Here is a 15,358-nt window from a genome sequence, read left to right as displayed (position 1 = left end):
GCCTGGCTCAATCCCTCCTTCACCACACAGCCTCATGCAACCCCTCAGCTTTTGCTGAGTGCACCGTTCGTAGAACTTTCCCAGCACCTGTCCATGATTCCAGGTGTTGAGACATTTGTCAGGAAAGCCTACACTGCCCTGGATTGTCCTCGGTGTGATACACAGCTGTTCTTCTAGACTCCAGGTTTATTACCACCATGGCTGGGTGAGATCTTGGACTTTGGGGTCCTCTAGTCTTGGTTAGATTCCCAGCTTTGGCCCCTAAACCCTGTGAACCTAGAAATTTTTTATAACTTCCCTTGAAAGATTGGAGATAAGAGTGCTGATCTATCCTTCAGGCTATTATTAAAGTAGATTAATAGTGACCAGCAGCATCCACGGAGCTCTTACTCAATGGGTGATGTCAGATGGATTTCTCACTTTCCCTGGGCTATTTCATTTCATTCTGATGAAGCCCCATGACACAGGCTCTACTTATCCTATCCATTTCAGTGGTGAGAAAACAGATGCTCAGAGGTTAAACAATTTACCTGTTCATGCTGCTAGCAAGTAGAAGAATCAGGATTTTGACTGGCAGGCTGACCCCAGAGCCCAAGCTCCAAACCCTGGAGTGGACACTGATGTGGGGCCACTGTGGCATTTCCACGTGCCTCACAGTGCCAGCTGCTGGGCCCACAGGTTGGGGGAGGCACATGAATTACAAAGCCTGAGCCTGGCAAGGGGAGGAGCCCCTCTCTTGTGTGGCATGGGATTGTGACTCTGTAAGTGGAACATAAGCCCCAAACCAGGTACACGACCAATGGAAAGGCTCTCCCTCATAAGGAGGCCCAACCAGCATCTCAGCTTCCTGCCAGGGGCATGCAACCTTCCTTCCCAAGTGAAACTGCCTTTCCCATACTAAACTTGCCCTTACCCTCCTGAAAGTGCCACCCTCTATATTAGAGGCTCTCTTGGGCCCGTTTCTTTATGGTAGCCGTACTGTGTGGTTGCCATTAGAGGGAAATAGAATGGTGTTGCTATGAGGGTTTATTAAGACATTGTCAATACCCAAGACAGCACTACCATTAACACAGCATTTGCTGCGTGCCAGGTTTTGGGAAGCACTCGTGGGTATTATATTACTGGATTCTCATAAACACATGAGATATTCTTACCCTGGTTTCATAGTTGAGAAATTGAGCTTTAAACAGCTAAAGTCCTGGTCCTCTGCCAAGCAGGTAGTAAAGAGCAGAGCCAGAATTTGAACTGGGGAGACTGGTTCTAAAACCATAACCCACACACTTTAGGAGGTCCTGAGATGCTGGACCACCACCCCATACTTTGGCTCTAGTACTTTGGAGCATACTGCATTTTAGTTTGGGAAATGGCCTGTAGGCCATGACTTCAAGAGCAGGATGTTGTGAGTTGCTGGTAGGACCAGGAGATGGGTGTAGCTCAGGTAGAGAAGGGTGCTATCTAGCAACCTCTCCCACGTGGTGATGCTTTTTTCTCTTCTCTGCCTCAGTCTCTACAATGCCTGGATTGGGCCACTCTAGTTTCTCTTTTATGTGAAGGCTCAGTAGAGGGCCAGGCAGTTTACATGGGATTTCAGCTATAGTGACCCACACAGACAGCCTGGCTTCCAGCCTGCCCCCTTACTCACCAGCCATGTGGCCTCGGACATGTTTTGCCACATCTCTTAGCTTTCTTAGCTTCCGTTTCCTTGACTATAAAATTGAGATCATGACTGCACCTACCACAAAGCTCTGTTTTGAGGATAATTGGCAAAATACACTTATCCTAACCCTGAGCACATAGGAAGTGTTTAATAAATGGAATCTATTATTAGTATCCTAATACTCATTCCTTCAACTCATCTGTTGCTTCATACTTTTATTACTGCATGGATTACAAATGCCAAATACCATTCAGATACAAAGATAAATTAAATAGGCCTTGTTTTTCAGTACAGAGAGGCACAAAAAATGGTCATAGCACAGGGCAGAATGGACCACCCGTGTCATCAAGGTGCCAGCAGCCCCTATGACGGCCCAGAGGAAGGAGTCATAATTAGAACCCGAGGGACTGGGGAAGACCCTATGGCAGAGGTATAACAGGGATTTCCATGCAAAGAAGGAAGACAGGCTGGGGAAATAGCCCAGGCAGAGCAGAGAATGATCAAAAGTACAGGCTGGGAGGAACACACTGCCGAGTATCACTGTGAGTGAACACGGAAGATGGCAAGAGGAGTCGTGGGAGAAACAGGAAGGGGAGGCATCAAAATGTGTGGACTCAGAGCCTTGACTTTACTCCATAGGGAGCTGCTGAGGATTCTTGAGGAAAGGAGCTGCATGCTCCAAACTTTATTTTAAGGAAATCACTAGAAATAGTATGAAGTGTGTGTTGGAGAGGAAAGATAATTGGGACAGGAAAAGTAGTTAGCTTCTGCAAGTACTTTTCAGCAGTGACGGGCCAGAAAATGGGCCTCAGTTCCCTGAGAGAAGACTCAGCAAACACAGCTCAATGAGGCAGGGAGGTGTGTTTTATAAAGGTATTTTATAAAGGTTTCTATTTTAAAGGCTGAAACAAAAACATCTTGCTACCATAAGTGCTGATCTTCGGTTATACCCAAACTTAAGGTATTAGAAACATATCTACCTCGGTACTAGGTGTTAGTATATTGAGAAGAGGACTTATTGACCTAGTCTTCTAAGGTTTCTGGCAAAGCCCCAGTGATTGCAGCATACTCTAATTTGATATAAGTTAGCCCAGATCACTACTTAACAAGAATTATCTCCTGTGAATGTCAAAGTTTGACCTATTATTTTTGGCTCATAAAGTAAAGCTCCTTCTTAGTGCCTATCATGTTTTTTCCAAGAGAGGGCACTGTTGCTGCTATAACCCAAGATCTGGCCACGCTGCTCTAAACCCTTCCTTTGGGCCCCCATTTTTTCTCTACAGTTCCTTTCCCTTTTTCTCTTCGGAGTCCCCCTAGAGATGGAGTCCGTGGTCTGCCATTGCAGGGGCTAGAAATGGCAAGAAAAGGTTCTACCAAGGCTCTGGAGGTTTCAGGGACCAACCACTGGGCCCCCTCCCGTGGCTGCTCAATGGGGTAGGAGAAGAGCTGGGAGCTTTCCTGGATGGGTCGCAGGAGCCACTGTGCCATCTGGACCAGTGCCTGGTTGATCTGTAGAGCTGAACGAATTGTAGTTACCCTCTAATGTCAGTTTATGTGATGGGGTGGATGCTAAGCTTCTCAAACTCTAAATGTGTTTTGGAGAAAAGGGAATCAGATATTCTCCTTGACTGTCCATAATTCAGATCTATTTTATTCTTCAAGAAACTAAGCTCCTTGACACCGTTATTTCCATTTTCATCCTGCCTGGGGAGCCAAGGACAGTGCCTACACTCTGGAGTTCAGAGGCAGTGAGGTAGCATGGTGCTGGAGCCCACAGCATGCCCTACGAAGTCAAACTGCAGGGTTCAACTCCTGGCTTTATTATTTGCTATCTGACCTTGGGCAAATGACTTATTTTCGCTGGGCCTCAGCTTCCTCATAAGATCTCTAAGAGACTACTCTGAAAATATTGCCTGGCATGTAGTTTTAAAGCACCAGATAAATCTTTTCAATAAGAAAGTGAAATTTAGGGCCACAGAGAATCCCAGAAGTGATCTGTCACCTTACAGATCTTGAGACTGGGGCCCAGAGAAGTTAGCTGTCTTGATCGCTCTCTGACTAGTTAGGAGCAGAGCCTGCATGGGAATTTTGGTCTATTGTGACTCCCTCTCCAGTACTCTTTCTACTACATCTGTGTACTGATTCATAGAAATCCTGAGAAGCAACATGATATGAATTGCAGGTATCTCCAGGGTTATTCTAAAGTCCCCAAAATGCTCCTTAACAAAGACAAATGAGGTTCAGATGTACCATGTCTCTGCCGCAGTGGGACTTACCTTTATGATTTGAGAACTGATTTTTTTTTCTAAAGAGGAGTTGAAAGCGAATGAACACGAGATAAGTGTAGTAACTGTTCAAAGCCAAGTGAACAAGACCAGGGAGCCCAAAGGCAAGGAAGGCAGCTGCAGGCTAGTAGTGGACACGGTGGGGCTGGCCAGCTGAGATTTACGCTTGTTCCTTTTGCTTCCCACATGCCATTGCAGAGAACCCTGCTGATGAAGAGGAGCAGTGGTCTGATGACTTTGTGAGTATTTGTTCCTGGGAGCAGGAGGGAGGGTGTTGTTTCCACTGGGATCCGTGGGAGACCTTTGCAAGGGCTTGTTTCTGAAGGACATGCTGCTGGTCACCTGTGCATCACAGCAGGGAGATGGCTGACCTGGAAGGGCCACCAACAGATAAACAAGGCGGCAAGAACCCCATAGTGGCTGACTTGACCTGGCACCAACGTGTACCAGGCTAAGTGCTTCATCCACATTACCTCCCCTAATCCTCCCCAGAGCCCTACGTGTAGGCACTCTTATCCCCATCTTCAGTGCTGCCATTTGCAGTTCTCACCAGCACAGCCAAAACAAATGTGAAGTGTTTTAAAATAATTCTGTATCAGTTAACAAAGGTCTCTGCCCTGAATTCCCCAGTGCCCCATCATTGCCTGGGACTTATCTAGGAGCCCTAAAGAGTGAATGCGTGGCACATTAGGGGACCCCTGGCCACTCTTCGGTCAGGATCTGAGCCATGCTCATTGTCAAACATTTTGAATATCAGCCCTGTTCATTTTACTGGGAATGAAACTAAGGCATGGAGAGTTTCAGTGACTTGTAGTTTCCAAGTTCAAACCCAGGCCCTCAAATCTCAAAGCCAGGCTTTTCGACTCCAAGGGGCTTGTGACCAAGCCCTCTTGTGACCAAGAGGACCGTGGCAGATGCTGGGGACAACAGAGTGACCCCAAAAGGGTGATGAGTCAGAGTCAGCCGTCACCCTCTTCACAGTGGCTCTGCAACCCACAGGGCCTCTGGCTCACTTCTCTCTTGGGTCAAGCTTTAGAGGGACAAGACATCCTAAGAACCTTTTACAAAACAATTATTCCTCATTTATATCAAATTCATCCAGAATGCTAGTCTGCTCCACACCACGTGTGTTTTATCTGGACAGGATCCAAGAGGGCCTCCACACAGCCACATACCCCAGTGTACAGATAAGGAAACACCAAGACTAGGAAAATGAAAAGGACTTCCCCGTGGCCATTCAGTTACTCAGTGGCCCAGTGGAATAAGCGTTCAGGATTCCTGTCCCCTGAGTTGGAGCCCAACTCCACACGGGTTCACCACCTGGAGTTTATTCAGAGTATTATGAGGCAGGAGTGCCTCCCTTCTCTGCCTCTTTCCTTTCTGCAGAGAAAACTGTAGAAAGAGGAACTGAAAAGGCCTTTCTGCAGGTCCCTTGGGTGTGGAGTTCCTCCCAGGGTCTGGCAGCCGTGGAGCCCTCAGAGCACTGCAGCGGCGCCCCCTCCTGGTGGCCCACACCCAACCCCAGCTGAAGCAAACTTGAGAGCTGGTCTGCATCCACAGACAGGCAGCGAAAATTGAGCTTCCTGCCTAGATAAAAAGAGCACATGTGGGGACTTAGAAAACACAAATAAAATCAGCCTGGAGAGGAGGGGATGACTTGTGTCCCAAAGTCAAACAACCAAAGTTAGAGTCCCAGCTGTCATAAGGATTGGGTAAACCTTTCTTCACAATTATTTTGACCTTACTGGATTCCTATTGTACACAGAACAAAATCCAGGCCTGTGGCCTCCAGGCCAGATAAGATCTGGCCCCTGCAGACCTGTCCAGCCTTCCTTGCATCCCCTTGGCAGGGCCTTGTCTGTTATGGCCCAGATGTGCAGGTCTGCCTTTAGTCCTACAACAAGAGGTCAAGGTCATGCTTGCTCAGTGATTTCAGACTCATGGACCTTGGGCTGGTGAAGGAAGAAGGGGAGAGAAGAGAAACTAAAGAGCATCCCCAGCTTTCCTCACTTGTTCTGCTCCTTCTTGTCCTTCAGGCTTGGCTTCACTGTCTCCTTCTCAGGAAGGCCTTTTCTGCACCTGAGGGAGAGTCCCTTTTCCCATTGCTCTCTGTCTCAGGACCCTGAACATTTCCTCAAGTGAATCTGTCACGAGTGACAGCTATTTTATGGTTGATATTGTACTTATTATCTGTTATTCACTATTTATTTACTGCTGGTTTCTCCTGCTAAAATTCTATGAAGGCAGGGACTGTGCTCAGAGTCAAGCACAATGGCTGGCACACAGTAGGTGCTCAATAAATACTAACTGATTGATTGAATGAATGAATGGACAATATGAGAAAGTTTTTGCCTGATTACACGTTCCCTTCTTCAAAGTTTTCATCCCACTGTCCCAACATATTGTGCTTGCTCAAGGATTGAATGAACAAATGAAAGAATTTTGGTTGTCAGAATATAGGATAATTTGAGGGGAGGTGTTTTTAATCTGTTCTTTCAGAAGTTTGAATAGACTCTTTTCTAATTCTCTTGATAAAAAGGCATTCAATCGTTTCACTACGCTGGAAATCGGAGGGGCTTATAGTACGTATCCCACAGAAAATATTTTCTGAATGAAGGGGCAGCTCAGCACTTCTGAGCACCCATTTCCTCCTAGATTCCTTCAGAGCGCAGGGCAACAGCTCAGCTCATTCATTCATTTCATGCTGGGGCCTGGACACACTCTCTCAGCCCAGGCCTCAGTCCCGTAGGCAGCCCCACGTCAGCATCGGGCTGCCAGGAGCGTCTGACAGGGAGTCGCTCTTCCTCTACCTTCTCTGCCTCCTTGGCCAGCCTGGTTCTTTCAGTCAGGGTGCTCTGCCCAAGCGACTGTGAGGACCTCCATGTCCTCCCCAGATGCACCCTGCTCCCCAGCCTCCAGGTAATCAGGTCTAGGAAGGCCTGCGCCTGCTCCACAGATACAGACCCAAAATAGGAGGCCCAAACTAGCTCCCATCCAGGCACGTGCGTCTGGGTTCCTACTGTTTCTTTCACTTTCCAGATGGTTATTAAAGCAATCTTTTCTCAGCCCATTCACTGACGTCTCCCTGGGATGTCACAACAAGAGGGATCGGGTCCTGTCACTGACAAGGGTAAGGAGAGTGAGTCCCAGGGGCCTCAGGCTCTGTGGAAGGAACCTTGTCAAGCCAGGCTCTCACCATGGGCCACTCTTTCGCTCTCACGGCACCTCCCAGGCCAGCTGTTCAAGAGCAGCTCTGGCTTCTCCAGAGCACAGACCACAGAGTCTCCTCTCCTACTCCACTCCTCATGCCTCAGTTTCTCTGAGGGCTTAAACAGACTCTTATAGGATTGTGGTAAGGGATACATGAGGTAGGCAGTGCATGCAAATGTCGGTTATGATAGTAATGATAATTGCCATTATTCTATTCAACCGAATTTTGTATTCACAGTCAGGAAGGATTACTGAGCCTTCCAATCTGTTGTTATCGAAAAAGGGGTTTGGGAAAGTACCCCCCTACAAGGCTTTTCTCACCGCGCCCCTCCCTCTCCCTTCCTGACTCTTTGGGTTTAGGACAAGGACAAGGACCTCCTCTTCCCTTCCAGTGCTCCTCCACCACCTTGGGGAAACCTCTCTTTTCAGCTGCCTTTCTCTGTGCCCCTCCTGCTATTCACCCCACTCCTCCCCTTTCCCCCTTGCCCCACAGACGGAGCAGGGGAGCAGCTCGCACTCCCTCTCCCATCCTTCATTGCAAACACACTGCCTTCCTGGCCTGCCCGTGCTGGGCCTGCTTCTGCCCCGAGGAGACAGCAGTGGAACCAACTCGGGGCTCCTGTGGCACCACACCTGCGGCGGTGTAGGACTGCAGGGGAAGGGGGCCAGCGGAAGGCAGGTGCACCGCGCATTCACTGGCAAATCCTGCACGGATAATGCAGGGTGTCAGGCAGCATGCGCAGAGGACTTCTTCCATCCTGGATCAACTGTTTCCTGCATGTGAATACATGCAAGTGTGGCGTCTAGCTAAGGGATCTCTGAACAAAATGCGTGAGAAGCTAGGAGCGGTGCCCCTGGGGAGGAACTGAGAGGCCAGGAAGGAGACTTTATTTACATCCTTTTGAGCTGTTACTGTGCCAGTGTATTTTCAACATACATTGAATATTCAATATTTGATAATTTCAATGTAGACTTAAATACAATTTATATTAAAAAAAAAAAAGGAAGAGAATGGAGTCTGGGTCAGATGAAAAGCCTCACCCCTGCAGCTTACCAACCCTGTTAAAAAACAAACAGACCTCATCTCAAAGGTATCTGTATGCTCTGTGTCTCCCCTTATTGATCTTTTCCCTCAACCCTCAGCATCCGTGGCCAATGAAACTTATTGGTCATTCTATTCTAGTATATTGTATTCTCTTCTATTGTATTCTAGTATATTGTATCGGGTCCTTTTTCTGTCCTCTAAAAAATGTATTTTATCTCTGACTGCTCTTCTTTGCAGACACACAGAGTTTCAGCCACCCGTCCTGTTCAATGGCCCACATGCTCCCCCAGGATAGTGGTTCAGGTGATAAATTCTGGAGCCAGAAAGACTTGGCCTCAACCCCAGCTTTGCCTCTGATGGCTGCCCAGCCTTGCTTAGCCAACCTTTCCAAGCCTCGCTCTCTGGTCCCTAAGCTGGGGGAGCAGCTCCCACCCCCTAAAGCCAGAGCTGGGCTGATGATGGAGCCTGGATGGGGCACTGAGCCTGGGGTCTGCCCTTGCAGGACAGTGACTATGAACACCCAGATGAGCACTCGGACTCAGAGATGTACGTGCTGCCCGCTGAGGAGACCGGGGACGACAGTTACGAGCCACCACCCGGCGAGCAGGAGACAAGAACCGTCCACCCAGCCCTGCCCTTCGCCAGGGGCGAGTACATAGGTGAGGCAGCCCCTCAGACCCTGGGCGCTCAGCCTGCCAGGCAGGTGAATGGAGACAAGCAGCCTGGCAGGTCGGTGGGCGCCTCCCACTCTCACCACCCCACACTGGTCATCTGGTCACTCAGAAACCATGGCACCCCAAATGGAAAACTTGCCTGTTCAAGGGGGGAAAAGTCCTCTTCCTAAATCGCCAATGTTGAAAATAGGTAAAAGATAAAAGGAACACACCCTGATGACTATTTCCACCACCAGATAGTCTCCAGATAGCCCCATGAGAAATCAACCCCGAGATCAGTCTTGCTGCTTTTTCGTCTTGTTGCACACAAGGCTCTGGAATTTCTCTTGAGGTTTCTGTACAGAACAAGGGTGATCTTCAAGGATCCCAGTATCTGCTGTTGCCCCTCCTTCCTCATGCCCATCCCCTCACAGGCAGGTCACACACTGAGCATAGACTATGGCTTTTTAACGGGAGGCTTAGAGTGAGAGTAAGGAGCTCTAAGTCTGGAATTAGCTGTAGGTTAATGGGCACAGCTCCCGTGAAGCCTCCAGGCCTGAGTGTGGTTTTTAATGTCCCCCAAGGAGAAGCCTGTGTTCTGGGTAACAAAGCTCAGCAGGGGGGGGGGGGTAGAGCGTGTCCATGATGATGAGGGTGATGCTACCATGTCCCTATGTGTAAAGGGCTCCACATCTGTTATCATTGTCATTAACTGCCTCCTCACAAGGCACCAAGCATGGCCCCTTGCTTCACGCCACAATCCACCTACTGAGCACCTACTGTGTGCCAGAGCTATGCTGAGCCCTGAGCATTCAGCAGCAAGCAAGACAGACATACTCCCAGAGTTTTATATTTACAGTAGTGGCCTACTTCACACTCTCAGGAATCTTATGGAAGAGGTATTCATCCTCACTTTACAAAGGAAGAAAGTGAGGTCAGGAAGAGTGAACTGATGGGGCCCAGTGCTTGCAAGTGGCAGGGCGAGGATGGATGCTGGGCTTCCCAGCCCCCAACATCCATGCTTTCACCGCTCCACCTCGAACGCAGCCCACCGTATTTGTGACCTTGTTCAAACATTACAGCCCTGGGAAGGAAGCGGCTGCAGTGGGCCCATGTTACAGGCTAGGAAACTACCATGAGGGTGGCGTGGCAGCTCATTCAAGGCCATGCTCTTCAAAGCTTGTCTTCTGTGTTTTGTGGCTTCTGATGGGCTTCAATCTTACATTTAAAAAACCCAGTAAACTCCAGGAGCTGCCAGTAAAACTAGAAAACCTGACAGAGTTATGGGCACAGCAAAGCAGATGCCCTAGACCTAAGCATAGCTCCAGCACCCAGAAAGAGGCTTCCGAGGAGGCATCCAACGGGAAGTGAACCACACTTTCAGCAAGGCAGGAACGGCCCCAGGGGGAGAACAGGTGGGGATGTGACAGGTGGCACAGCAGGTGCAAGAAGCTAAGGATGGCGGGGCAGGGGGGTAGTTGTGCGGAAGCCAGTGTGAGCACCTAGGCTGTTCCCAGGATGGGGACACGCCAGGTTATTCCTATGCTGAGATCTTCCTGCAATGTGTCGGTCTGAGTCTGTGCTCAGATTCCACTGCACAGACTCCCTGTTGTCTTGCCCCCTCCCCCACACCATGTCACATCCGTATATTGGTCCTGTTTGTTAGGCATCCACTCTCCCAGACACACCGCTCCCCCCACCCCGCCCTCACTGCTTTCTTCCTACTCCCTACCAAATCCCTCTGAGGTGGCTATTACCCTCCTCACTTTAAAAATGAAGAATATGAGTCCTGGAGAGGCTGAGCCACAAATAACCAGCCCAAACAAGTGCAGCCAGTGAGAGGCAGAGCAGGGGACCCAACTCAGGGCCATTCAGCTTGGGAGCCTGCACTGGTTCCCTGACACCTGCTCAGGACACAGTCCCCAACAAGGGGTAACTCGGGCTCTCCATGAGCTGAGGGAAATCATTGAGGGGAAGAACATGGAGGTTCACTCAGATGAGTAGTTGCAACTCTGAAGACACCTTAGAATAACCTGGGAAACTTTGAGACCTATAGTGCCAGGACCCTCCCCACAAGTTCAAGCTAGTATGTCCGGGGCGGGGCCCGGGCCTTGGCATTTTCTTATAAAGTTCCCCAGGTGGTTCCAACATGTAAGGAGGATTGAGAGTCCATCCCTGTCCTTAAGTGTTCATAGAACAGAGTGAAGCTTCGAGGAGCACACCCTCTGAGGCCACTCTGCTGCCATGGGCTTCCATCTACTCTGCTGGGCAGCATGCTGGGCTGCTGTGGGTCTCCATCACTCCCCTGGGAGGATGTTTTTGATGAGGACATTCTTTTGGTTTTTATAATGTTAGTCAATGGGCAGCTGATTTTTTGCCTGAATGTCATTATATACTTTTAAGGAATGCTCAGATTAATCATTGGTGACTACAGAGATGCCATGGGTGGTTTCATACTTTGGCCCAGGGAATGATCCAGAGTCCCTTTCATCTTACACTTTGTGGTTGCTTCTTTCAAGACAATCGGTCAAGCCAGAGGCAGTCTCCACCCTTCAGCAAGACACTTCCCAGTAAGCCGGACTGGCCTTCGGCAAAAGCAAGAGCCAGAGTGGCCTCCACTCTGCCGGCGCTGACTTCTCTTCAGAAACCTCAAGTCCCACCCAAACCCAAAGAACTTGAGGATGAGGTAACGTAAATCTATCCCAAAGGCTTCCCAGTCCAAGGGGAAAGCAGTATGCAGGGCGGAGAGGGAAGGGGCCGGAGAAAGGGGGAGGAGAGATGAGGGCAGGGGCCCAGGTGGTCTGGCCGCCTCCTCCATGCCCCTCTCTCTGCCCAAGACTAACCACCTACCCCTCAAATTCTGCACTGGTAAACAGAAAGGAGGTTTTTCTCTCGAAGAAGGCATATATGGCCTTATTTTAAGCATTTTCATTTCCAGAGGGTATGGGTAATACCAGTGCTGGATCTGTGCGCCTCTTATTAGCCTCCCTCTCTCTCTCCTTGGTTTCCTGTGAACCTTCTCCTTCCTCTGTAAGGGATTTCCCTATCCTTATACTCCTTTTCTGCCTTGCTTTCTTTCCTCCACCTTCTTTGCTCTCCACTTCACATTTCTCCTGCGAGATACAGAGATGTGTGATGAGACAAATATGGAGACCCCTAGTGGTAGGGAGGTCCTGCGCAGCCTGTGGAGGAACATTGCCCCTCACTTCCCCCTTTGGCACCTCTTGCTTCTCACTCCCTTTTCCCTGAGCACCTGCTCTCCAGGGACCCATCCTAGCCGACTGTCCTGTACTCCACTCTGGGTTTATCTCGTCATCTCCCCTCTGTCAGCACCTGTGTTTTATGGGACTCATTCCCTGTGGAATAGCTCCTGTTTGAAAAGCCACGAAAAACCCATTCAGACTGTTGTAGGAAAGCCTGATGAGGCCTAATACCTAGTACCTTACTTGCATTTTAAATAAGGCAAGCCCACAAACTTAGCCGTTACAAGCCTAATGGTCTCAGAATTAAAATAACAATAAAGATGACCCCCCCCTTTTCTTTTACAGATTTTGTTTATTTACTTGAGGGAAGGAGAATGAGAGGATCATGTGAGAAGGGGGAGGGTCAGAGCAAGAAGCAGACTCCCCGCTGAGCAGGGCTCCAGGATCACAACCCGAGCCTAAGGCAGCCACCCAATCAACTGAGCCACCCAAGTGCCCAATAAAGGCAACTCTTAAACCATCCCTGAACATAATATTACAGCAGCTTTTGAAGAAATAACTTGTGGGTTTTGTTTTTTTTTTTTAAGATTTTGTTTGTTTGTGTGAGAGAGAGAGAGCACAAGATGGGGAGGGAAGGGCAGAGGGAGAGGGAAAAGCAGGCTCTCCACTGAGCATGGAGCCAGACATGGGGCTCTATCCGGGGACCCCAGGATCATGACCTCAGCTGAAGGCAGACTTTTTTTTTTTTCCATTTGATTTGATTTCTTTTTAGTGTTCCAGAATTCATTGTTTATGCACCACATCCAGTGCTCCATGCAATACATGCCCTCCATAATACCCACCACCAGACTCACCCAACCCCCAACCCCCCCCACAATACCTTCATTTTGTTTCTCAGTGTCTGCAGTCTCTCAGGTTTGTCTCCCCCTCCAATTTCCCCCAACTCATTTGTCCTCTCCATCTCCCTGTGTCCTTCGTCTTAATCCTTTTGTTCCACAAGTAAGTGAAACCATATGATAATTGACTCTCTCTGCTTGACTTACTTCACTCAGCATAATCTCTCCCAGTCCCGTCCATGTTGCTACAAAAGTTAAGTTTTCATCCTTTCTGATGGAGGCATAATACTCCATAGTGTACATGGACCATATCTTCTTTATCCGTTTGCCCGTTGAAGGGCATCTTGGTTCTTTCCACAGTTTGGAGACTGTGGCCATTGCTGCTATGAACATTGGGGTACAGATGGCCCTTCTTTTCACTACATCAGTATCTTTGGGGTAAATACCCAGTAGTGCAATTTCAGGGTCAAAGGGAATCTCTATTTTTAATTTCTTAAGGAATCTCCACAATGTTTTTCAAAGTGGCTGCATCAGCTTGCATTCCCACCAACAGTGTAAGAGGGTTCCCCTTTCTCCACACCCTCTCCAATACATGTTGTTTACTATCTTGTTAATTTTGGCCATTCTAACTGGTGTAAGGTGGTATCAATGTGGTTTTCATTTGAATCTCCCTGATAGCTAATGATGATGAATATTTTTTCATGTGTCTGTTAGCCATTTGTATGTTGTCTTTGGAGAAGTGTCTATTCATGTCTTCTGCCTCTTAACCTGCTGACCCACCCACGTGCCCCAGAAATAACTTGTTTCTAAATGCCAAAGGTGATAAAACCTATAATATATAAATATGTCGTAAAATGACCCACATTTCCACCTTAATATAATTTGTAGGCTAGCAGGAGATGGAAAAGAGAAACTTAAATGAGATAGAGGGAGCGTTTAGGCCCAAAATCCCACTCTGACCCTTACTAGCTGTGTGACTTTGGGCAAGCCAGATAACCTCTCTGAGCCTCAGTTTTTAATCTCTTCAGGTTATTTTAAGGATTTAGTAAGAGAACATATATATAAAACACTAAATACAGTGCCTCATACACGGAAGATTTGGTGTGTCATATGTTCCTTCCTAGCATATTCTAGATTCTTTACAAAATCCCATTTTCTAGTTGCTTCTGAAAACAGAAAGGCTGGCAATACAGGGCCATCCTGGCCTCAAAGCAGCTGAGCCTCATGGCAACCCTCCAGCTTAGCTGTGAATCCCTGACTTTTATTTGCACTGGTCATAGTCCCTTCCACTCATATGAGATGTGCACAAAGCCTTCCTCTGCATTTGTCCCCAAAGCTGTTCCCTGCCTGCCTCCATAAGTGGTTTCCTGTATGACTTCTACTCTAGTGCTAGTTTAAGTCAGAAAGTCAGCTGACAGAAAAAGGATTGTTGGCCAGTCCTCTCTGTCTGTCTGAGAGGTGATGCTGACCTTTTGGGGTAAGAAGGGGCTGGCAGGAAGAAGCTGAGTAGGAAAAAGGACACGGGGACCGGCTGTTAGGGGCTTTTTGTGAATTCTTTCAGCATTTGGCAAATCTGTATGAAGTTATAAATTCAGACACAGAATACAAATGAATACAGTGTGTTATATAAGGCTCTCCATTTCTGTGAAGAGCTAAGAGTGGACCCCCATGATGAGAGGCAGAGTTTTGCTAATAGCAGCCTTGTGGAGGTGGCTCAAGGCAAGTCTGTACCAGTGGGAAAGGAGAAGTATGGAGGAGGCTGCATTCTGGAATGGGCAGATGGGCAGTCAAGATAAGAAAGAGGTTAAAAAAGAAAAAAAAAAAAATAGGCCAACATTAAGATCTTGCGGAACCATTAGATAGAAAAAGAAGAAATCAAGACAAGCATAAATAACTAAAAATATTTAGCTCTGCTGTACAGGTTCCAGGAAAAGTATGGGGGTATAGACTAACCAGAGAGTTGGGGAAGGAGCAGCACCTAAGAGGAAGGAGCATCTGTGCTGTAGGGACAAGCATGGTGGGCACTTGATGGGTACTGGGAATCAATTGATGTTCTGAGGATTTGTGTTTATCCCATTAAGCCCTCCCAAGAACCCTATGAAATAGGTCTGCCATCCCCATTTTACAGATAAGGAAATGGTACAGATGAGGTGCAAAGGGGTTGAAAACTTATCCAAGGTCACAGAGGCCAGGTTTGGAGGTAAAGAAAGAGATGAGAAATAGGAATTAAATGAAGGGAGGTAGAAATAAGATAGAAAGAGAAGGGGAAGGCAAGAAGGTCCTAGAATGTAGTAGCTGAGAGTGTGGATCCTTGAACTGACTCTTGAACCCCAACTCTTCTACTTTTTGCTATGAGGATGTGAGCAAGCTACTCCACTTCTCTGTGCCTTGGGTTCTTCAAGATTCTTCATCTTAATATGGAGCCGACAGTAGCACCTACCTTACTGGGTTGTTGTAAGGATTGAGTGA

The 15,358-nt window shown here is 48.1% G+C and overlaps 1 protein-coding gene across 10 annotated transcripts in view; it reads left to right on the top strand.

Annotated features, from left to right (window-relative positions):
• Nucleotides 1–15,358, top strand: part of BLNK (B cell linker) — a 101,422-nt gene that overhangs the window by 61,275 nt on the left and 24,789 nt on the right. For 5 of the 10 annotated variants that reach the window (XM_082722102.1, XM_082722101.1, XM_082722106.1 and 2 more), the window contains 4 exons: nucleotides 4,141–4,181; nucleotides 8,435–8,500; nucleotides 8,700–8,856; nucleotides 11,370–11,536. In XM_082722102.1, coding sequence (XP_082578228.1) covers nucleotides 4,141–4,181; nucleotides 8,435–8,500; nucleotides 8,700–8,856; nucleotides 11,370–11,536 — 431 coding nt within the window. The remainder of the gene's footprint in view (nucleotides 1–4,140; nucleotides 4,182–8,434; nucleotides 8,501–8,699; nucleotides 8,857–11,369; nucleotides 11,537–15,358) is intronic. The other 5 variants (XM_082722108.1, XM_082722100.1, XM_082722105.1 and 2 more) reach the window with 1 other exon arrangement.

The sequence above is a fragment of the Mustela nivalis genome (genome assembly GCF_964662115.1).
Source record: "Mustela nivalis genome assembly, chromosome: 2".
Classification (NCBI taxonomy): domain Eukaryota; kingdom Metazoa; phylum Chordata; class Mammalia; order Carnivora; family Mustelidae; genus Mustela; species Mustela nivalis.
The sequence above is the reverse complement of the archived record's forward strand: the minus strand, read 5'-3'. Positions and strand labels throughout refer to the sequence as shown.